General features: G+C 47.5%; 1 protein-coding gene across 16 annotated transcripts in view; it reads left to right on the forward strand.

Moving 5' to 3' along the window:
* ACACB (acetyl-CoA carboxylase beta) overlaps window positions 1–23,627 on the forward strand; it is a 158,279-nt gene that overhangs the window by 99,892 nt on the left and 34,760 nt on the right. For 12 of the 16 annotated variants that reach the window (XR_010148148.1, XR_010148150.1, XR_010148149.1 and 9 more), the window contains 8 exons: window positions 2,972–3,072; window positions 6,759–6,847; window positions 6,938–7,062; window positions 12,656–12,769; window positions 12,948–13,061; window positions 13,967–14,056; window positions 17,547–17,665; window positions 22,869–23,006. Coding sequence is in view for 11 of the 16 variants with exons in the window: in XM_016924144.4 (XP_016779633.3) it covers window positions 2,972–3,072; window positions 6,759–6,847; window positions 6,938–7,062; window positions 12,656–12,769; window positions 12,948–13,061; window positions 13,967–14,056; window positions 17,547–17,665; window positions 22,869–23,006 (890 nt within the window). In the remaining 5 variants the exon portion in view is untranslated. Of the gene's footprint in view, window positions 1–2,971; window positions 3,073–6,758; window positions 6,848–6,937; window positions 7,063–12,655; window positions 12,770–12,947; window positions 13,062–13,966; window positions 14,057–17,546; window positions 17,666–22,868; window positions 23,007–23,627 lie in introns of those variants that run through there. The other 4 variants (XM_063786045.1, XM_054664654.2, XR_010148151.1 and 1 more) reach the window with 3 other exon arrangements.

A 23,627-nucleotide genomic window follows, 5' to 3' on the forward strand; every position in this document is an offset into this window, starting at 1 on the left:
CGTGTATACACACACATACATGTATGTGTATACGTGTATACACACACACATGTATGTGTATACGTGTATACACACACGTGTGTATACGTGTATACACACACGTGTGTATACGTGTATATACACACATGTATGTGTGTATACGTGTATATACACACATGTATGTGTGTGTGTATACGTGTGTATATACACACGTGTGTGTGTATATACGTGTGTATATACACACGTGTGTGTGTATATGTGTATATATACACATACGTGTGTATATGTGTATATATACACACATGTGTGTGTATGTGTATATACATGTATATACACATATGTGTATATACACGTATATATGTGTGTATACATGTATATATACACACATACATATGTGTATATACATGTATATATGTGTGTATACATGTATATATACACACATACATATGTGTATACACACATACATATGTGTATATACGTGTATATACACATATATGTGTGTATATGTGTATATACGTGTATATACACATATATGTGTGTATATATACACATATGTGTATATATACACACATATGTGTATATATACACACGTATGTATATATACGTATATACACATATGTATGTATATATACACATATATACATGTATGTATATATACACATATATACATGTATGTATATATACACATATATACATGTATGTGTATATACACATATATACATATATGTGTATATATACATATAAACATATATGTGTATATATAAAATATTTTTTAAGAATTATACTGAGGTCAGGTGCATTGGCTTACGCCTATAATCCCAGCACATTGGGAAGCCAGGGCAGGTGGATCACTTGAGGTCAGGAGTTCGAGACCAGCCTGGTCAACATGGTGAAACCCCATCTATACTGAAAAAAAAAAATTAGCTGGGCGTGGTGTTGCACACCTACAATCCCAACTACTCAGGAGGCTGAGGCAGGAGAATTGCTTGAACCCAGGAGGTGGAGGTTGCAGTGAGCCGAGATCGCACCACTGTGCTCCAAAAAAAAAAGAAAAGAATGTACTGAGATGTCTTATCATAATCATAGTTGCATTTGTGAACATGTTAAAAAAAAAAAAAAAGAATGGAAGCCATTCCAGGGAAGTAAGAAATATCTCTGTTATTTACACATCGGCCTCGCGTTGTTCATTTTGTTGTGGTTGTTGGTTTTGTGGGGCATTTGAAAGGCATTTGCACTGGGAAGAGCCCCTCTGCCTGTTTGCCTTCCTGCCCTCTGGTGGGAGGGTTCCCCACCATCATCGTCCACCCACCCACAAATTGGTGATTTCGGAAACCAGAGGACAGTGTAGTTCAGGCCATTCTCAGAGGTTAGGAGTTCTAAGGGTTGGAATGTTGTTCAGCCAAAGAAAGAAAGAATACCGATTCATGCTCCCACGTGGATGAACCTATTGTGCTAAGGGAAATAAGCCAGGCACAAAAGACCACATATTATGTGATTCCTCTTTTTTTTTTTTTTTTTTTGAGACCTCCCGAATAGTTGGGATTACAGGTGTACACCACCATTCCCAGCTAATTTTTTGTATTTTTTTAGTGGAGATGGGTTTTCACCATGTTGGCCAGGCTGGTCTTGAACTCCTGACCTCAGGTGATCTGCCTGCCTCGGCCTCCCAGAGTGCTGGGATTACAGGCATGAGCCATGGTGCCCAGCCCTGTGCGATTCCAATTTTATGAAATGTCCAGAATAGGCACGTTCATGAAGAAGGAAGTAGATTAGTGGCCTCCAGGGGCTGCAGTGCAGGGAAAATGGAGAGTGAGCGCTAATGACTACAAGGTTTCTTTTTAGAGTGACGAAAATGCTTTAAAATTAGATGGTGGTGATAGTTGCACAACTTTATGAATACACTACCAAACCACTGAATGTACACTTTAAAGGGAGATGGTGGAATATGATGGTGTGTAAGTTATATCTGAACTAAAAAATAACAAAAGCCAAACTCTAGAGGATCCTAACTGAAAAAGTACACACTTGGAACTTTCAGGAATTTGTCATTGATCCAGGTTTTTTTTTCTTTAAAAATATTTTTGATGCCAAAGGCAATACACCGATAACATTATGTGTAATGATAAAGACAGGACCCTTCCCCACCAGCACCCTGATTTTTGCTAGAGTGGGACATTCCCATCTCCTTGTTCCCCATCCCATTCATATGTGCGGAATGGTATAAGGCGAATGTGTGCACTCCTCCATGTGATCGCTGGCATTTTGAGCCCTTGAATTCCTCACCGTTGAGGGGATGAACAGGGGTGTTTCAGGGTAGCTGGAAGGCTTTGGGCCTGGAATTTTCAATCTTCAAATGAGTCTCGGATGGGACCTCCCTGGGAGGCTGTGGTGGGTCCTTTAGGTCAGCAGTTCCCAACCTTTTTAGCACCAGGGACCGGTTTTGTGGAAGATAGTTTTTCCACGGACCGGGGAGGGGGATGGTTTCAGGATGATTCAAGCACGTTACATTTATGGTGCACTTTATTTCTATTATGATTACTTTGTAATATATAATGAAATAATTATACAACTCACCATAATGTAGAATCTGTGAGAGCCCCAGGCTTGTTTTCCTGCACCTAGAAGGTCCCATCTGGGGGTGATGGGAGACAGCGACAGATCATCAGGCCTTAGATTATCGTAACGAGCATGCAACCTAGATCCCTCGCATGCGCGGTTCACAGCAGGGTTTGTGCTCCTGTGAGAATCTAATGCTCCCGCTGATCTGACAGGAGGTGGAGCTCAGATGGTAATGTGAGCAATGGGGAGGGGCTGTAAATACAGATGACGCTTCGCTCCCTCACCCATTGCTTACCTCCCGCTGTTCAGCCAGTTCCTAACAGGCCACGGACCAGTGCTGGTTTGGGTACTGATTTGGGGACCCTTTCTTTAGGGGACTGCTGTGTGTCATCTGAATCATCAGCAGTCAGACCTGTCTTGTTTTCCCATCCAGATAGCCACCATCCTGGACTGCCACGCAGCCACCCTGCAGCGGAAGGCTGATCGAGAGGTCTTCTTCATCAACACCCAGAGCATCGTGCAGTTGGTCCAGAGGTGAATCCTGGGTCTCCCCGTAGGATGTGGTTGTCACCTGAATCGTCGCATGCATTGCACCAGGGTGGTGCTCTGGAGCTGTCTTCAGGGCAGGCTTGAACTGAGAGAAAGTGTGTTATAGTCCTGCAGTGCCATTACTAACAGCAGAACCCTGGGTGAGGTACTTTACTTCTGTAAATCTGTTTGTAAATCTCAGCTCGCTGCAACCTCCGCCTCCCAGGTTCAAGCGATTCTCCTGCCTCAGCCTCCCGAATAGCTGGGATTACGGGCATGTGCCACCATGCCTGGCTAATTCTTGTACTTTTAGTAGAGACGGTGTTTCACCATGTTGGCCAGGCTGGTCTCGAACTCCTGACCTCAAGTGATCCATTCTCCTTGACCTCCCAAAGTGCTGGGATTACAGGCCTGAGCCACCATGTCTGGCCTATAAATGTATTAAGTTTTGTGAAGTGCTGACAAATAGTAAATACTTGATAGATACATTAGATTGAGACAATGGGATGAAATAGCTTTATGTATGATAAAACACTGCAAAAATTGTTATTGTGGCTTTTGGGACAATTGCAAAGGAAAGTGGATGAATAATTGTATTTCATCTCAAGTAGTTATTTATTGTACAGGGGTTTCCCGCTGCAGGACTATTCTGATGACAAAAGGATTTTCTTTGTTTTTTTGAGATGGAGTTTCGCTCTGTCGGCCAGGCTGGAGTGTAATGGTTCGATCTTGGCTCACTGCAAGCTCCGCCTCCCGGGTTCACGCCATTCTTCTGCTGCCTCAGACTCCCGAGTAGCTGGAACTACAGGCGCCCACCACCATGCCTGGCTAATTTTTTTGTGTGTTTTTAGCAGAGATGGAGTTTCATCATGTTAGCCAGGATGGTCTCAGTCTCCTGACCTCGTGATCCCCCGCCTCGGCCTCCCAAAGTGCTGGGATTACAGGTGTGAGCCACTGCGCCCAGCTGACAAAAGGATTTTCTGCCACTTTTCATGAAAAGTCCACCTAGCAAGAAGGCTTTCCTTATGAAGACAATCAGGGCCAGGCGCTGTGGCTTATGCCTGTAATCCCAGAATTTTGGGAGGCCAAGGCAAGAGGATCACTTGAGGCCAGGAGTTGGAGACCAGCCTGGATGATGTAGCGAGACCCCGTCTCTACAAAAAAAAAGAAAAAAAAATGAGTCAGGGATGGTGGTGTGTACCTATAGGCCCAACTACTCAGGAGGCTGAGGTGAGAGGACTGCTTGAGCTCAGGAGTTCAAGGTTATAGTGAGCTGTGATCGCGCCATTGCACTCCAGCCTGGGGGACAGAGCAAGACCTTGTCTTTTATGAAAAAGAAAAAAGGAATCAAAGCATTCTTGGATTTGAACCAGTAACTTCCAGGCATGTTTCCCATGTGCCAGAAACTCACAGGTACAAAGAATGTGAGATTGTAGAAAACTGGCCTCCTTTTCAAGGAGCTCCTCAGCTGTTAGGGAGAGAGATTTTAGTGTGGATTCCCCACAAACTGCAAGTTTCACAGCCAAGGGCTAGGAAGGGAGTCCTCCTAAAACACATCGACTGCTAACCTTAAGCCCATCCTTTAAGCTTCAGAGAAACATCTAGGAAAAATGAACCATTAATAAATTAACTGAATTTTCTAGCAAGTTTTCTGTGCTGAACATAAATATTAAAGCTCTGTCCTGTGTTGTGGAAGTATGTTTTAAAATCACATTTGGATCAGAGTCTTTTAGCATCTTGGTCTGTTTTGTTGTGATTTGGTGATGCTGCAGTGAAGCGTCTACTTCCCCACAACTCAGTGGCGCATCTCCTGAGAAACTTGACTCCTGTGTTCAGATTTTTGGAAGAACATCCAGGTTAAAACTTTGTTTTAAAAGAGAAGCGGCTAGGTGCGATGGCTCACACCTATAATCCCAGCACTTTGGGAGGCCAAGGCGGGTGGATTGCTTGAGCTCAGAGGTTCGAGACCAGCCTGGGCAATATGGTGAAACCCTGTCTACAAAATATACAAAAATTAGCCAGGCTTGGTGGTGGCCACCTGTGGTCCCAGCTACTCCAGAGGCTGAGGTGAGAGGATTGCTTGAGCCCGGGAGGCAGAGATTACAGTGAGCTGTGATTACACCACTGCACTCCAGCCTGGGTGGCAGAACAAAACCTCGTCTCAAAAAAAAGAGAAAAAAAAGGGAGAAGCAAAATTTACATGGGGATCTTTTGGTAAATGTTTTTCCAGTTTGTCTTTTTAAAATGGTCTCTATACCTTGGGTAAGTAATTGAAAAATTTTGTTTTTAACAGTTAAAGCTTGCTAAAATTGGCTACCCCTGTTCAGTATCCGAAATCTATTAAGTTTTTTTTTTTTTTTCTTAACTCTGTGGCCAGAAAGGCGCCCTCCCAAGTATAAGGCTTGGGATCTACCTACTCCAGTTTTGCCTCCAGTTTGATGTGGGACTTTGGGCAGGGCAGTGTTCTTTTTGGCCTGCAGATGAATCAACTCCGTATCCTTTGAAGGCCTCAGGATTAGAGGGTGCCTCTAGATACTCTAAAAAAAAATTTGGCTGGGCGCGGTGGCTCATGCCTGTAATCCCAGCACTTTGGGAGGGCAAGACGGCCGGATCACGAGGTCAGGAGATCGAGACCATCCTGGCTAACACGGTGAAACCCCGTCTCTACTAAAAATACAAAAAAATTAGCCGAGCGTGGGTGGCAGGCGCCTGTAGTCCCAGCTACTCGGGAGGCTGAGGCAGGAGAATGGCGTGAACCCGGGAGGCGGAGCTTGCAGTGAGCCGAGAATCGTGCCACCGCACTCCAGCCTGGCCGACTGAGTGAGACTCTGTTTCAAAAAAAAAAAAAATGTATTTTTAAATTAATTAATTAATCTTTATTTATTTATTTTGAGACAAGCTGTCACCCAGGCTGGAGTGCAGCAGTGCAATCATAGCTCACAACAGCCTTGACCTCCTGGGCTCAAGCGATCCTATCACCTCGGCCTCCTATGTAGCTAGGACCACAGTCATGCGCTACCACTCCCGGCTAATTTTTTTGATTTTTTTGTAAAGACAAGGTCTCACCTTGTTGCCCAGGCTGCTCTTGAACTTCTGAGCTCAAATGATACTCACGCCTCAGCCTCCCAAAGTGCTGGGATTATTGGTGTGAGCCACCATGCCTGGCCTTAATTTTTTTGTTTTGTTTTGTAGATATGGGGTCTTGGCTATATTGCCCAGGCTTGAACTCCTGGGCTCCAGTGATCCTCCCACCTCAGTGTCCTTTCTAAAATCCTTTCTCTCTCTCTCTCTTTTTTTTTTTTTTTTTTTTTTTGAGACGGAGTCTTGCTCTGTCGCCCAGGCTGGAGTGCAGTGGTGCGATCTCGGCTCACTGCAACCTCCTCTTCCCGGATTCAAGCTATTCTCATGCCTCAGCCTCCTGAGTAGCTGGGACTACCGGCGCGTGCCACCATGCCCAGCTAGTTTTTGTATTTTTAGTAGAGACAGGGTTTCACCATTTTGGCCAGGCTGGTCTCGATCTCTTGACCTCGTGATCTGCCTGCCTCGGCCTCCCAAAGTGCTGGGATTACAGGCATGAGCCACCATGCCCAGCCAATCCTTTCTCTTTTTAAAAATCATAAAAAGAAAATACTAAATATTCAGGTACTCAAGGAAGGGTGTGAGCATTAAGAGCAGCCTTCCCTTCTCCCCAGATACCGCAGCGGGATCCGCGGCTATATGAAAACAGTGGTGTTGGATCTCCTGAGAAGATACTTGCGTGTTGAGCACCATTTTCAGCAAGGCAAGAGATGCTGATGCCAACACCAGTGGGATGGTGGGGGGCATGAGGAGCCTGAGCTTTACCTCTGTGTGGTGTTTTGTCTCCCCCTAGCCCACTACGACAAGTGTGTGATAAACCTCAGGGAGCAGTTCAAGCCAGACATGTCCCAGGTGCTGGACTGCATCTTCTCCCATGCACAGGTGGCCAAGAAGAACCAGCTGGTGATCATGTTGATCGTAAGCAGGAAGAGGGCCTGTTACTAGACTGGGGGTGGGTCAGGAGTCCACAAACGTTTTCTTAAAAGGGCCAGAAAGTGGCTGGGTGCGGTGGCTCATGCCTGTAATCCCATCACTTTGGGAGGCTGAGGCGGGCAGATCACTTGAGGTTAGGAGTTTGAGACCAGCCTGGCTAACATAGTGAAACCTCGTCTCCACTAAAAATACAAAAATTAGCTGGCCATGATGGCGCATACCTGTAATCCCAGCTACTTGGGAGGCTGAAGCAGAAGAATCGCTTGAACCCTGAAGGCAGAGGTTGCAGTGAGCCGAGATTGTGCCATTGCACTCCAGCCTGGGCAACAGGGTGAGATTCTGTCTCAAAAAATAAATAGAAGAAAAAGTAAGCCAGCAAGTAAATTTTTTAGACTTTGCAGGTTGGTGTGGTCTCTGTCGTGACCACTCAACACTGCCTTTGTACAATGTAAGGGAATGGGCATGGCTGTGTTCCCATAAAACTTTGTTGGGAGCCCGAGGTGGGAGGATCACTTGAGCCTAGGAGTTCAAGTCCAGCCTAGGCAACATTGCAAGACTCCATTTCTTAGAAAAAAATTAAAACTGGGCACTGTGGCTCACATCTGTAATCCCAGCACTTTGGGTGGCTGAGGCAGGAGAATCACTCGAGGCCAGGAGTTTGAGACGAGCCTGGGCAACATAGGGAGACCCCATCTCTACAAAAAGTACAAAAATTAGCCAGGTGTGGTGGTGTGCACCTGTAGTCCCAGCTACTCAGGGGGCTGAGGCAGGAGGATTGCTTGAGCCTGGGATGTTGAGGCTGCAGTAAGCTGTGATCACACCACTACACTCCAGCCTGGGTGACAGAATGAGATCCTGTCTCAAACAACAACCAAAAAAATCCCAACTTTGTATATAAAAACAGGCAATGAGTCGGGTTTGTTGGCACTGGGAAGATCATGACTAATACAAAGCACCTAGTTTGTGCCAGGTACTCCTGAAGTGCTTTCCAAATAAATAGTTGCTCATTTAATTCACGCAGCAGTCCTAGAAAGTGGGTACTGCTGTCACAGCTCTTTGGCAGAGCACAGAGAGGTTAAGCCACTTGCCCAAGGGCACCCAGCTCCTAAATGTAGAGCCAGGATTTGAACCAATAATCTGACTCCAGACTCATGAACTATTAGCCGCAGGATATTGGATTTTGAGTCCTGTGTGTGGAGAAGAAGAAATATGGAGTCTCTGTTCTTGTTTCTCTTTCCACTCGATGATAGCAGTCTTTTGTTTTTTGTCTGTTTTTTCTTTTGAGACAGGGTCTCGCTCTGTTGCCCAGGCTGGAGTGCAGTGGCGCCATCATGGCTCACTGTAGCCTCTATCCCCTGGGCTTAAGCCATCCTCCCACCTCAGCCTCCCAAGTAGCTGGGATTACAGACTCACACCACCACGCCCAGCTAGTTTGTTTGTTTGTTTGTTTGTTTGTTTGTTTGTTTGTTTTGTAGAGATGAGGTCTCACTATGTTGCCCAGTCTTGTCTCGAACTCCTGTGCTCAAGCAATCCTCCTGCCTTGGCCTCCCAAAGTGCTGGGATTACAGGCATAAGCCACTGCGCCTGGCCGATAATAGCAGTCTTTTATAACTAAAAATATTTTTCTTTGATATGTCCCTTGCAACTGACTTGGAAAATGTAGGATCAGCAGAGTAAGAGCAACTTGGACTTGGCTTATAGTAGAAAGGGGTTTGGCAATTTTTTTTTTTTTTTTTGAGATGGAGTCTTGCTCTGTCGCCCAGGCTGGGGTGCAATGGCACAATCTTGGCTCACTGCAACCTCCGCCTCCCGGGTTCTATCTATCTTCTATCTATCTTTTTTTTTTTTTTTTTTGAGACAGAGTCTCACTCTATCCCCCAGGCTGGAGTGCAGTGGCACGATCTCTGTTCACTGCAACCTCCACCTCCAGGGTTCAAGCAATTCTCCTGTCTCAGCCTCGTTTAGCTGGGATTACAGGCATGCGCCACCACGCCCGGCTAATTTTTGTGTTTTTAGTAGAGACGTGGTTTCACCATGTTAGCCAGGCTGGTCTTGAATTCCTGACCTCAGGTGATCCACCAGCCTCGGCCTCCCAAAGTGCTGGGATTATAGGCATGAGCCACCACGCCCGGCCTGGCAACTTTTTTTTGTGAAGGGCTCCAGATAGTAAAGATTTTAGGCTTGAGGATGTCCACCCCCTATTGCCACTACTCAGCTCCGTGAGCTCTGCCACTGTAGCCTGAAAACTAGACAATAGGTACATGAATGAGGGTGGCTATGTTCCAATAAAACTTTATTTACAAAAACAGTCAGTAGGCAGAGTTTGGCCACGATCTCAGAGAATAGTTAATACCCTGTCCCCTGTCCAAGTTGCATTAATAAATATTGGGATTTTTGGTAAAGAATCATTTAAAAATTTCACGCAGCAGCTTTTAATCCTGGCTGTACATTAGAATCACCTAGGGGGTGGAGAGACTTTTAAAAAATACAATTGCCCATGCCCCACCCTTGGTCAATTTAATCAGAGTTTCTAGGGGTAGGGCCCAGGCATTAGTGCTTTTTGAAAGTTTCCCTGTGGGAAACCTAAATGTGCACTGTATATTAGATAATATTATTGGTTTAATGTTCAGTTTCTTTGGTGTTTTAATGGTTCTGTAGTAGGTGGGAGGGAGATATGTGCGAAAATATTATAAAGGATTGTGGTGTCTGCAACTGACTTTCAGACAAAGAGAGAGTGTGTATGTGTATGCGCACGTACGTTCTTATTAGAGAAAAATCAAATATGATAATGTGGCAAAAGTTTTAACAATTAGTAAATCTAGGTGATTACTATGGGTTTTTAACATACTGATCTTCAATTCTTCTGTAGTTTTGAAGTTTGTAAAAATTAATTGGGAGAGAGGACTCTCCAAGTGATTGCAACACGCAGCCAGGACTGGGAATTTATGCCCAAGGAGATATCCACTCTTTGGGGGGAGTTCTATTGCTAAAATAATATAATGTTTTTCAAAATACATTCTTTGGATGGAGTTTCCTGGAGTTTGAGTGTTTGTCAAGCAAAATATGCCTGTAATCTATTACAGTCAGCTTGCCATTCAAAGGCAGTGGGTCTGTGGGTTATTTTGCTGTTCGTTCTTCTGTGCACATATTGACTCTCTTCTGGGCATGAAGTCATGAAATATCATGTACGCCAGAGGACAGCCAAGGGAAGATGGGTGGAGCAGCCCCCAGTTCTTGGGAATTGGGACATTTTCCTGGACCTCCTTGGTGATAGAGGCTAAAAATATTGAACCAATTACAGTCTCGGGATAAATGTGAGATTCATTATTCTTCTGACTTTCTTGGTCCCATTTGTTAGAAAATAGTGAGTTCTCTGCACCTGATGGTATTTGGTACCTGAGAGGTTTTGAACAAAGACTTGTGAATTGAATGATTATTTCGAAATGAATTTTTTTGAGGCTTTTAAAGGGACCTAGTTTCTGACACCAGTTCACTGGTCATGGGACTTCGTTAGTGACAAAACAAAGCAAACAAAACATGATTCTGAGAACTAAAATACACAAGATGAGACTGCTTCACTAAGTTAACAAGAAAGAAAAATGGTTTTGTTGTTGTTGTTGTTGTTTGTTTGTTTTCGAGACGGAGTCTTGCTCTGTCACCCAGGTTGGAGTGCAGTGGCGCAATCTCGGCTCACTACAACCTCTGCCTCCTGGGTTCAAGTGATTCTCCTGCCTCAGCCTCCCGCGTAGCAGGCACGTACCACCACACCTGACTAATTTTTTTGTAGTTTTAGTAGGAAACAGGGTTTTGCCATGTTGGCCAGGCTGGTCTTGAACTCTTGGCCTCAGGTGATTTGTCCGCCTTGGCCTCCCAAAGTGCAGGGATTACAGGCCTGAGCCACCATGCCCTGCCTAGAAAAATGTTTTTGTTATTATTATTATTATCTTTTGTATGTAGAAGGCAATGGTTAGATTTTTTAACATTCACACTTAGATGTGTGGGGGGGAATTTAAAAAATGTTCACACAAACTCTTGAGTTTTTCACCTCTTAGAAAAGCACCAGTCTAGCTGCTGGCCAGCACCTGTGCTGTCTGGCCTGGGAGCCACAGGCCTAGGGGATTGGTGGGGAGTTACGCCACCACCGTTTAATAATAGAAAGCAAATCAGAGAAGGGAGAGGAGATTTAGAACACTTTCCTACCACATTTCTTCAGCATTGATGTTCCTGTGTCTTTGTGTATGAAATATCAATATGTTAAAGTTTTTTCTGATGATAAAATCAGTCTCGGTTCATTATAATAAGAAAATGCAGAAACACATGTAGAAAAAAATGCCCCACAGCTCTACCATCTGGTGACCTCTTGAAGACCAGTCTTAGTGGATGCCCGGGGTGGGGAATCGGGGCATATTGCTCAGGAGCTCTGATATTTAGCATTCATTGCTCCATCTTCAGTGGGTGGTTAGGGAGCACCTACGCTGAGCTGTTCCCAAGCCCCATATGCACTTAGGGCACAAGAGGAGATGCGAACACCGGCTGCACCCAGCCCTGGTCTCCAGCAGAAAGGCCCTTCTTTCGGAAGCAGAGAGGAGGGATGCAACACAGACACATTGTCCCTCCCTCTCCTGCAAGATTCAACCCCACGTCCCTCTCCTCTGAAACCGTGAGCCCCTTAAGTCAGGCAGCAATGTGTAGGGGAAGGAGCGGGAGGCTTTGGGGGCAGAATAGTGCTGTGTTCGAATCTGGCTCTGTCTTGCACATGTTTGCTGGCTTTGGGGTGAGGCATATTGCCTCTTTGAGCCTCAGTGTTCCTATCTGTAAAATGGAAATCAAAATAAGTAACTCTTCGTGGGGGTGGGAGAATTTGGGGAGTTGTATATAAAGGGTCTAGCTGTTTACTAGCCACCTGGCACATAGTATGTGCCTGATAATCACTGACCTTTTTTTTTTTTTTTTTTTTGGGGGGGGAGACAGAGTCTGGCTCTGTTGCCCAGGCTGGAGTGCAGTGGTGCGATCTCAGCTCACTGCAACCTCCACCTCCCAAGGGATGATCAAATCATCCTCCCACCTCAGCCTTCTGAGTAGCTGGGACTACAGGCATGTGCCACCATGCCCGGCTAATTTTTCTATTTTTTTTTTTGGTAGAGACAAGGTTTTGTGCTGTTGCCCAGGCTGGTCTCAAACTCCTGAGCTCAAGCGATCCTCCTGCCTCAGCCACCCAAAGTGCTGGGATTACAGGTGTGAGCCACCATGCCTGGCCTAATCACTGGCTATTAATAGTAATGTAGGCAGGGACTTAGTTGTATTTGTTTGTTCTTACCAGGCATTAGGGCATGTTTTGGGGTGGATGAATGGGTGGCCGAGTGAGTGAGTGAGTGAGTGAGTGAGTGAATGAATGACTGACTGGGGTGGGTGCACAGTAGAAAGTGGTGAGGGTTTGCATAACAGGCTGTGCTGGGCCTGTTTGGAGAGTGGAGCAGCCGCCTGGCTTTTGCGGCGGGTGCTCCCCCAGCCGAGATGAGTGCTGCATGTTTCCCTGGGCTGGAGAAAAGCCATTTGGCTTCTTTTTCTGTCCCCTAAGGATGAGCTGTGTGGCCCAGACCCTTCCCTGTCAGACGAGCTGATCTCCATCCTCAACGAGCTCACTCAGCTGAGCAAAAGCGAGCACTGCAAAGTGGCCCTCAGAGCCCGGCAGGTAGGGTCTCGGGGTGCGGTCCCCACGATGTGCGTTTCCCCCCACCCTCCTATGTGTCCCCTACCGTGCTCAGCCCTCACCATGCACAGTCCCACCGTGCTGCCGGCCCGTGTCCGAGCCTCTGCCTTCTACCCTGGGAGGTTGGCTCACGCCAGCGCCCCCGTCCCTCCCCCTGCAGATCCTGATTGCCTCCCACCTCCCCTCCTACGAGCTGCGGCATAACCAGGTGGAGTCCATTTTCCTGTCTGCCATTGACATGTACGGCCACCAGTTCTGCCCCGAGAACCTCAAGGTGAGCCCGTCTCCTTCCTTTCACCATCTGCAGAGCACACACTGTGGCCCAGGTGGGGGCCTCTGGGGAAACGGCTCCTCCTGCCCTCCAGGTGCTCAGTGGGGTGCAGGGCACAGCCACAGATGCAGACAGTTCAGCCCAATGTGGCCAGGGCTGCCCGAGGGGTCACCTGGGGAGATTCTAGGAGAGGTGGGCATGGAGCCCAGTCCTCCAGGAAGGACAGTGTGACAGCAGTGGGGGCTCACCTGGTGCAGTTTACAAACCTCAGCCATATGGAGCATATCTGGAAGCTGTGAGCCCTCCTATGGCTGAGTCGCGGCCTCATCTTCCCTATTCCTGGACTCTGGCTCATTTACATGTTCTCAGGTACCCCCTCAGTGCCTGATGGGAGACCTGTCCCAGGTGCCGTCATCCCGGAGTTCTTCACCAGCTCTCCTATGATTAAATAGGGGAGGAGCCCAGTGCGCTGCAGGGCACTGATTGCTTTTAGTGGTCAAAGCATGACTTCTACCTGCTCCCACCGCCCCCACTCATCAGACTGGTGATTTAAAAACTTACTCACTGGCTGGGCACGGTGGCTCATGCCTGTAATCCCAGCACTCGGGAAGCCAAGACTGGAGGATCACTTAAGCCCAGGAATTTGAGGCCAGCTTGGGCAACATGTGAGACCCTGTCTCTACAAAAAATACACACACAAAAAAAGAGCCACGATGTTGGCGCACGCTGTAGTCCCAGCTGCTCAAGAGGTTGAGGTGGGGAGATCGCTTCAGCCTGGGAGTTTGAGGCTGCGGTGAGCTATGATCACACCACTGCACTCCAGTTTATCTCAAATAAACAAAAACAAAGAAAAACCTGAAACTTGTTCACATTTACTTTTCCTTGTTTCCCCTTTTCATTTCCCTTAGAAATTAATACTTTCGGAAACAACCATCTTCGATGTCCTGCCTACTTTCTTCTATCACGCAAACAAAGTCGTGTGCATGGCGTCCTTGGAGGTAAGCAGGAGAGGCCCAGAGAACAACACTGACCATGCCAGTTCTAGTGTTCACTGCCGCTACCATGCACCTGACCCTAGGCCACATGCCTTGGTGAATGTGATCCTATCCTTTTCTCTTCAAGGTAGCTATGTTAATAGTCCCATCTTACAGAGGAAGGAACTGAGGCCCAGAGAGGTCAAGTGACTTATGCAACGTCACACAGCTAGAAAGTGGCAGAACCAGGTTTTGCATTATTGGGTCTGCCTCGTTCCAGATTCCATGCTAGTCACCACTGCTGTCTCATGTCATTCCAGCCTCTTCCAGGCAGGGCACATTAAATACTAATCCCTGAGAGCTAAGTCTGAGGCACCTCATCTAAACTTTCTGACTCACGTGCATTAAATACCTTTGAAAGACTTTTCTGCTTGGAACTGCCAGAGCTAGAGGAGCCCAGGTGACAACTTAAGGTGACCCCCTGCCCCCCGAGTGATGACGTAGAAGGGCGTGGCCAGTAGCAAAACCCAGATTAGAGCCAGGTGATCCCAGGTGGTCTTGCTCCCGGGAGCAAGAATTCAGGTCTTCTTGAATTCAGGAACCAAGAGGTGTTGTGTTGGTTCCAGGAAATCAGAGTTTTAAATCTGCTCTTTTATTATTATTATTATTATTATTATTATTTTGAGACTCGCTTGTGCCTAGGGTGGAGTGCAGTGGCACTATCTCGGCTCACTGCAGCCTCTGCCTCCTGGGTTCAAATGATTCTCCTTCCTCAGCCTCCCCAGTAGCTGGGCCTACAGGCGCCCACCACCACACCTGGCTAATTTTTGTATTGTTAGTAGAGACAGGGTTTCACCATGTTGGCCAGGCTGGTCTGGAACTCCTGACCTCAAGTGATCTGCCTGCCTCAGCCTCCCAATAAATCTGCTGCCCTTTTAGAATCTTTTTAAGAAAATATGAGATGACGTCTTGTGTTTTTAACATGGCCCTCTTACCCGGGTCTGCTTTGCTGGCAGTAGTTTTTCCAATATTCTTTATCTTCTGAGCTCAGAGTCTCAGTCCCCTGTTGCCCCCACTTTCTCTTCTGCATCCTTGGGAGCCTGTGAGTCACACAGTGAGAAGGTTTACTGGGTCTTCTGGAGACCATCTTGGGCTTGTTAGCATATTACAGCCACAGGGTCTCCTGGGCCTGCAGCTTTTATTCCTCTATGGCTTTCACCTCTGGAAGAATCTTTCTCAGGCCTCACTCTTTGTTTCTAACAGTGAGACCTAATACACCTCTTCTGTAGTTACTTTAAACACAATTTTTGTTTTGTTAGAGACAGGTCTTGCCGTGTTGACCAGGCTGGACTTGAACTGCTACGCTCAAGCGATCCTCCTGCCTCACCCTCCCCAGTAGCTTGGACTACAGGTGCATGCCACCATGCTTGACTTATAGTTACTTTTTAAAGTGCTAAATGCTGTTTGTGTCAATTAGAGATTTTTCTAGGATGCTTTTGGGTTTTTTTATTTGTTTTGTTTTTCCACCACGCCCAGCTAATTTTTGTATATTTAGTAGAGATGGGGTTTTGCCATGTCATCCAGGCTGGCCTGGAATTCCTGGGCTCACGCGATCCACCTGCCTTGGCTCCCCAGAGTGCTGGGATTACAGGCGTGTGCCACCATGCCTGACCCCATTCTTGACAGGGAATGGTGGGAACCTTCCCCAAATTCAAGTTCCCCAGTGCTGGCCAAGGGCAAGTCTTTTAATGGAAAGCAATTATGTCTGCTAATTGCTGTATTAGCTCCTGCTGCCCAGTTCCCGCATTTCCTGTTCAGTTGAAAAGCTTCCAGTGTTTAAACTCCAGAACTGCATTGTCCACTATGGCAGCCACCAGCCACGTGTGGTTAGTGAGCACTTGAACTGCATCCAGTCTGAATCGAGCTGTGCTCTAAGTGGAAAATACACACTCCATTCCAAAGATGTAGTACTGTATGGAGAAATGAATGTAAACCATCTCAATAATTTCTTATATTGATTACATGTTGAAATGATAATATTTGCATATGTGGGGTGAAATAAAATATATTATTAAAATTATTTTTTATCTTTTTTCTAAGTGGTTACTAGAAAATTTAAAATTATAGGCCAGGTGAGGTGGCTCATGCCTGTAATCCCAGCTCTTTAGGAGGCTGAGGTGGGAGAATCACTGAACTCAGGAGTTGCAGACCAGCCTGGGCAACATAGGAAGATCCTTTCTTTACTAAATATAAAAAACAAAAAAAATTAGCCAGGTGTGGTGGTGCCTGTAGTCCCAGCTACTTGGGAGGCTGAAGTGGGAGGATCCTTTGAGCTCAGGAGTTCAAGGCTGCAGTGGGTTATGATCTCACCACTGTACTCCAGCCTGGGTGATGGAGTGAGACCCTGTCTCAAAAGTAAATAAATAAAATAAAGTTACATACACAGCTTGTGTTATATTTCTGTTGGACAGCACTGCTCTAAAGCAGGGTTTGATAAACTATAGACCATGGACCATATTTGGCCCACCACCTGTTTCTGTAAAGTTTTATCAGAACGCGGCCAGGTACGGTGGCTCATGCCTGTAATCCCAGCACTTTGGGAGGCCAAGGCGGGCGGATCACCTGAGGTCGGGAGTTTGAGACCAGACTGACCAACATGGAGAAACCCCATCTCTACTAAAAATACAAAATTAGCCAGGCATGGTGGCGCATGCCTGTAATCCCAGCTACTCAGGAGGCTGAGGCAGGAGAATCGCTTGAACCTGGGAGGAGGAGGTTGTGGTGAGCTGAGATCACGCCATTGCACTCCAGCCTGGGCAACAAGAACAAAACTCCATCTCAAAAAAAAAAAAAAAAAAAAAAAGAAGAATGCAGCCACACCCATTCATTTACATGTTGTCCACAGCTACTTCCGTGCTAACAGCAGAATTGAGTAGTTGCAGCCAAGACGATATGTCCCACAAAGCCTAAAATATTTACTACCTATCTCTTACAGAAGTTTATCAACCCCTGCTCTAGAGTTTAGAGTGGATTTTGTATAACTAGTAACATTCTGAAATATGAGCAAATTTGCTCTTAACTGCTGCTTAGAAATCTTTTTTTTTTTTAATTGAGGAAGGATTTTTCTCTGTTGCCCAGGCTGAAGTGCAGTGGTGCTATCATAGCTCATTGCAGCCTCAACATCCTGTGCTCAAGCAATCCTCCCACCTCAGCCTCCCGAGTAGCTGGGACTACAGGCGCCTGCCACCATGCCTGGCTAGGTTTTGTATTTTTAGTAGATATGGGGATTTGCCATGTTGCCCAGACTGGTCTCGAACTCCTGGGTTCGAGTGACCTACCTGCCCTGGCCTTCCAAAATGCTGGAATTGCAGGCCTGAGCCACTGCACCCGGCCTGCTTACAGATAGATCTTTTAGAGGTCATTTCTGGTACCTGTTCCCCGTGAGTACCCTCAGCTTTTGAGCACACTCTGCAGTGCCCCCTGAGAGAATGTCCGTGTGTTTCTGCCTTGTCAGGTTTACGTGCGGAGGGGCTACATCGCCTATGAGTTAAACAGCCTGCAGCACCGGCAGCTCCCGGACGGCACCTGCGTGGTAGAATTCCAGTTCATGCTGCCGTCCTCCCACCCAAACCGGTATGGAGTGGGACACACCCAGGGACGGCCTGTGTTTCTGTTCTTCCTGACCTCTGTCGTCCTGTCTCTGGAAGGACCTGGCAAGTGTGTTTGGGCATGCTGCTGGGGAGACATCAGCGATAAGCACTTCCCCTGTGGGAGCTCCCTGCAGCGCCATTTTCTCCCCTCTAACATGGTGATAATGCAGAGCCCACCTCCTACACCTGCACTGTTCAGTACAGTAGCCATGTGTGCCTATTTACATTAAAATGAATGCACATGGTCCGGGCGCGGTGGCTCATGCCTGTAATCCCAGCACTTTGGGAGGCCGAGACGGGCAGATCACTTGAGGTCAGGAGTTCCAGACCAGCCTGGCCAACATGGTGAAACCCCATCTCTACTAAAAATACAAAAATTAGCCGGGCATGGTGGCACATGCCTGTAATCCCAGCTACTGGGGAGGCTGAGGCAGGAGGATCACTTGAACCCGGGAGGCAGAGTGAGTCAGTGAGCCGAGATTGCCCCACTGCACTCCAGCCTGGGCGAAGAAGCGAGACTCCGTCTCAAAAAAAAAAAAAAAAAAAAAAAGAGGCCAGACACAGTAGTGGCTCACACCTGTAATCTCAGCACTTGGGAGGCTGAGGTGGGTGGATCATAAGGTCAGGGGTTCGAGACCAGCCTGGCCAACATGGTGAAACCCTATCTCTACTAAAAAAAAAAATACAAAAATTAGCCTGGCATGGTGGTGTGCACTGGTAATCCCAGCTACCCGGGAGGCTGAGGGAGAACTGCTTGAACCCGGGAGGCAGAGGTTGCAGTGAGCTGAGATTGCGCCACTACACGCCAGCCTGGGCGACAGAGCAAGAGTCCATCTCAAAAAAAAAAAAAAAGAGAAAAAACAAAGAATGCAAATGAGCCAGCCATGGTGGCCCACACCTGTAATCCTAGCACTTCGGAGGGCTGAAGGGGGCAGATCAGGAACTTGAGGCCTGGAGTTTGACACCAGCCCGGCCAACTTGGTGAAACCCCATCTCTACTAAAAATATAAAAATTTGCCAGGCATGGTGGCGCACCCCTGTAATCCCAGGTTACTTGGGAGGCTGAGGGATGAGAATCGCTTAAACCTGGGAGGCAGAGGTTGCAGTGAGCCGAGATTGTGCCACTGCACTCCAGCCTGGGTGACAGAGCGAAACTCTGTCTCAAAAAAAAAAAAAAAAAAAATTCAGCGTCTCAGTCATACTGTGTGGCTCATGGCTGCCATATTATTTGACAGTGGAGTTCTAGAACATTCTGTCATGGTAGAAAGTTCTAGTAGACAATGCCACCCAAGCCATTGGGAAGAGTCATGAGATAAGGCACATGTAGCATTTTAGACAGTGCCTGGCACAAAGAAAGTTGTTGACTGTAAGTGATCCCGGGGATGATCATGACTAACGCTGTTATTACCATCTAGTGGCGTGCCATTGGCCTGGGCGCTCTGCTTGGTGCTCCCACACTCTTTTATTTATTTATTTATTTATTTTGAGATGGAGTCTCGCTCTGTTGCCCAAGCTGGAGTGCAGTGGCACAATCTCAGCTCCCAGATTCAAGCGATTCTCCTGCCTCAGCCTCCCGAGTAGCTGGGACTACAGGCCCACACCACCATGCTCGGCTAATTTTTATATTTTTAGTAGAGATGGGGTTTCATCATGTCAGCCAGGCTGATCTTGAACGCCTGACCTCAGATGATCCACCCGCCTCCCAAAGTGCTGGGATTACAGGCATGAGCCACCGTGCCCAGCCCACACTCTTATTTTATTCAGCTCTTATCCTCTATTGGCCAAAAATGTGTTCTCATCCTCATTTTACAGATGGGAGCCCTGGGCCCTCACCTCACCTAGGCTGAGCTGCTTGTGCATGTGGAGTGGGAATTTGAGCCCAGGCCACACTCTCACCTCCAAGTCCTTTCCACAGCATTCAGGGGCCCTCTGAGCCAGGTGTGAGGGCACACACACTGTCCTGTCTGTGTCCACTGTAGTCTGCTGTCCAAGAGCTGTAGTTCAGTAGATACCCTCAGTGTTCTCACCTGAGAATATCTTTTTTTGATTTTTTTGAGATGGAGTCTCACTCTGTAACCCAGGCTGGAGTGCAACAGCGCGATCTCAGCTCACTGCAGCCTCCGCCTCCTGGGTTCAAGCGATTCTCCTGCCTCAGCCTCCTGAGTAGCTGGGACCACAGACATGCACCACCAAGCCCCACTACTTTTTTTTGTATTTTTAGTAGAGATGGGGTTTCACTGCGTTGACCAGGTTGGTCTGGAACTCCTAACCTCAAATGATCTGTCCACCTCAGCCTCCCAAAGTGATGGGATGACAGGCGCCACCATGCCTGGCTCACCTAAAAATATCTGATGTGTCTGAGTTCCTCACTCACAGTCTTTTTTTCAGTCCATCTTGTTTCAGGACCCAAAGTATTAATACCATTTAGGTCAGGTAGAGTGGGATACCTTCTCGTAAAGTAATTATGTCTCCTTGGGATTCGAAGTGTTCTCTCTCACGCTCCCTCGCCCCTCTGGTTTTAGTTCTTATGGGGGTGCCCAAGGCCTTACCTACGGCGGCATTGATGTCATTGTGATTTGGGAGTTCGGTTGATCAAATCTGTACAGGCAATAGGGTTCATGCTTGGGTGAAGCGGGGATTTTTCTGGCCTCTTGGGATTTTTAAAATAACTTTCTTTTCCTGTTGGTTTTAAGAAGAAAGATGCTGCTATGTTTTGGATGAAGAAAAGGGGGCTTCCCCAGGAGGCACTGCCTTTCCTAGTTATTTGTTTTTACCCTTCTTATTTCCAAAAATAGGATTGTGACATTTTACCCCATTGAGAGAAAGGGGACTGACTGCTTGCAGCCTGGGGTCATTCTGGGGATTTGGAGAGCAGTGGTGGTGTAAGATATTTTGTAGCTGTCTACTCCTGAGAAGGAATTCTTTTCTCTTTTGATTTTTTTGTTTGGTTGTTTAGAGACAGAGTCTAGTTCTGTCACCCAGGCTAGAGTGCAGTGGCGTGATCATAGCTCACTACAGCCTTGAAATCCTGGGCTCATGTGATCCTCCCACCTCAGCTCCCTGTGTAGCTGGGACCACAGGCTTGCGCCACCACACCTGGCTAATTCTTTAAAAATATTTTTTTGCAGAGATGGGGGGTCTCACTATGTGGCCCAGGTTGGTCTTGAACTCCTGGGCTCAAGTGATCCTCCTGCCTCGGCCTCCCAAAGTGCTGATATTATAGGCGCGAGCCCCTGTGCCTGGCCTTCTCTTTTGATCTTATTGTCTCAGCAAGTCAGCCCTGTTAGGAAGGGAAGGGCGGCTCTCCTGAGGGCTGTGGGTCATGCCTTGTGAGCTACACGTATATCCAGGTTATTGGTTGTGATTTTCAGTATGGGCACAGGGTCCTTTTTTGACCCAGAGAGACATTGAGGACCCTGGGGGATTCCTGGCCATCTAAGATTCTCATGATTGCTGTCAGTGCCAGAAATGTACTCTGGGCCTGTGAAGAGACCTTGCCTGAGGCTGCCCCCACCAACCAGCCCTTTAATGCCTCTGTAAAGGGCCATGAGGAATAAAGTCTATCCCCAAGATGGCCTGGCTTGGCCCTCAACACTTGTGTGTGTAGAGCCAGGCACGTGGTGCTTTAGGTCACCGAGACCCAAGGGAAGGTCAGATGAGAGGTTGGCAGGGCTTTGTGCCAGCTGCAGCCTGGACCTGGATCTCTGCGCTGGGTGGGAACTGGCTACATCCCCCTGCGATGGGGCTGCTGTCCTAGCGCTGCCCACTGTTGCCCTGCAGGAAACTGACCATCACAACCAGACTTCTCCATGTTTTTTTCCAGCAGAAGCAGGAAATCTTTTTTTTTTTTTTAACCTGAAGTCCTTCCATTTTTCAATGGGGACAGGTAATTCATGTTAAATGAATACATGAACACATGTTAATTCATGTATGTTATTAAAATGCTGCATGGACCAAAGTCATTCTGTGAGTGGCATTCAGCCACACTGCCACTGCAAGTTTGTGACCCCTGGATTGAGCTGTCGGGGAGCAGAGGGGCCATGATCGTGATTTCAGAGCACCCAACAGGAATGCACACACCTGTGTCAGGGTCCCCAAAAGCACCCCCAGGTTCGATCATCGCCTAGGAGAACTCACAGGTCTCAGGACATAGTCATGCTTATAGCTCTGACTTATTAGGGGGCAAGGATACAAAGCAGTTAGCCAAGGCAGAAGGCATCAGGGTGAAGTCCAGAGGAAAGCAGGTGCACTGCCAGGGTCCTCTCCCAGTGGATTCACGCAGGGTGCACTTCATTCCCCCAGCAAGGAGTTGTGACAACACAAGTGAAGGGCTGTCTTCCAGCCCCGCACCAGGGATTGGTGGCTGGTCACATCACCCTCTGCCCTGCATCGAAATCTCAGGCTTGCAGAAGAAAGCAGGTGTTCAGCATAAACCACACTGTTTGTGCAAACAGTCGAGGCACAGTGAGCCTCCCTTGTCACCTTCAGGGAACGATAGGAACCTTCCCCAAGTCCAAGTTCCCAGAGGCCAGCCAAGGGCTGTCCTTGCAAGCAAGCAGGTCTCCTTTCTCAGAAGAGCAGTGTGGGGCCGCTGTGCTGTCTTCCTGCACACCATTTGATTACCCCTCCCGTACCTGATTCCAAGGACCATTTCTAACAACCTCAGGTGGCCCATTGAGATTTGCTGCTGGTGAGCAGCCAGTTCTGGGAGCATCGTCGTCTAAACTCCAGAAGGCTGCTGACTTTGTCCCAAGGGCAAGTTTGATGGAGGGATTACAGGGAGCAGAGGACTGGAGTGTCCGTCAGGACCAAGCCTGACTGCCTCACCAGCTGCCTGGGGCTGGTGGATTTCTCCAGGAGAAATTGATGCTGGGAGTGTTTCTTCTCTGTGGTCAAGTTCAGCACTTGGGGCTCCCCTCGGGACTGTGTTGAGACTGGACTCTCATGCATGAATCATTGATTCCTACACTTGTTGAGCTCTTACTCTTCACCAGGTCCTGAGGGATCAGATGAGACCCTCCTCAGGCCCCGGCCCCAGCCATTGTCTCATCCCCTGCCCAATTTAAGCCCCCATTTGGAAGAGCTCTAAATCTGGTCCAGCTCACTGAAGCTTCAGGAGTAGGAGCAGCTCGTAGAGTTGGGTCTGCAAGCAGCTGCCTCATCCCCCACTTGCCATCACCCTACAGGATGACCGTGCCCATCAGCATCACCAACCCTGACCTGCTGAGGCACAGCACAGAGCTCTTCATGGACAGCGGCTTCTCCCCACTGTGCCAGCGCATGGGAGCCATGGTAGCCTTCAGGAGATTCGAGGACTTCACCAGGTACCCAGCATGGCCTGGTCTCCAACACCCTGAGCATGGGGGCTGGGCAGACTTCCCTTGAATCCCCCCCCAATTCACTGGACAGATGGGGTGGGAGAGACCCAGACACGTGGCACAGCATGTCAATAACAACAGAATAATAATAGCATTGTAGCCAAGAGTGTGAGCCTGCGTGTCAGCTTGCCTGGCGCAGCACATCGATAACAACAGAATAATAAGAGCATCGTAGCCAAGAGTGTGAGCCTGCGTGTCAGCTTGCCTGGTTTGAATTCTGGCTCTGTGCTTTCTAACTAAGAGACTGAGCAAAATATTTTTACCTCTCCGTACCTTCGTTTTCTTATCTGTAAAATGGGAACAATAAAGGACTCACTTCATAGGTGCGCCATGAGAATTAAATGAGATAACATATGTGAAATAACATATTTAAAGTATAATTAGTATGCAGATAATATAGTGACTAAATGTTAGCTCTCAATAGTTACTGTTATGGTCTTTTTTCAGCCTTTCACTGTGTGTTCTGCTTTGTGCTTGGAGTATCTTGTGGAATTTTCACAACAGCCTCATGAGGCATAGGGATTACTCTTATTACCTTTCTTTGACTTGGGGTGAGGTGAGGTTTCT

Source organism: Pan troglodytes, chromosome 10 (genome assembly GCF_028858775.2).
Source record: "Pan troglodytes isolate AG18354 chromosome 10, NHGRI_mPanTro3-v2.0_pri, whole genome shotgun sequence".
NCBI lineage: Eukaryota > Metazoa > Chordata > Mammalia > Primates > Hominidae > Pan > Pan troglodytes.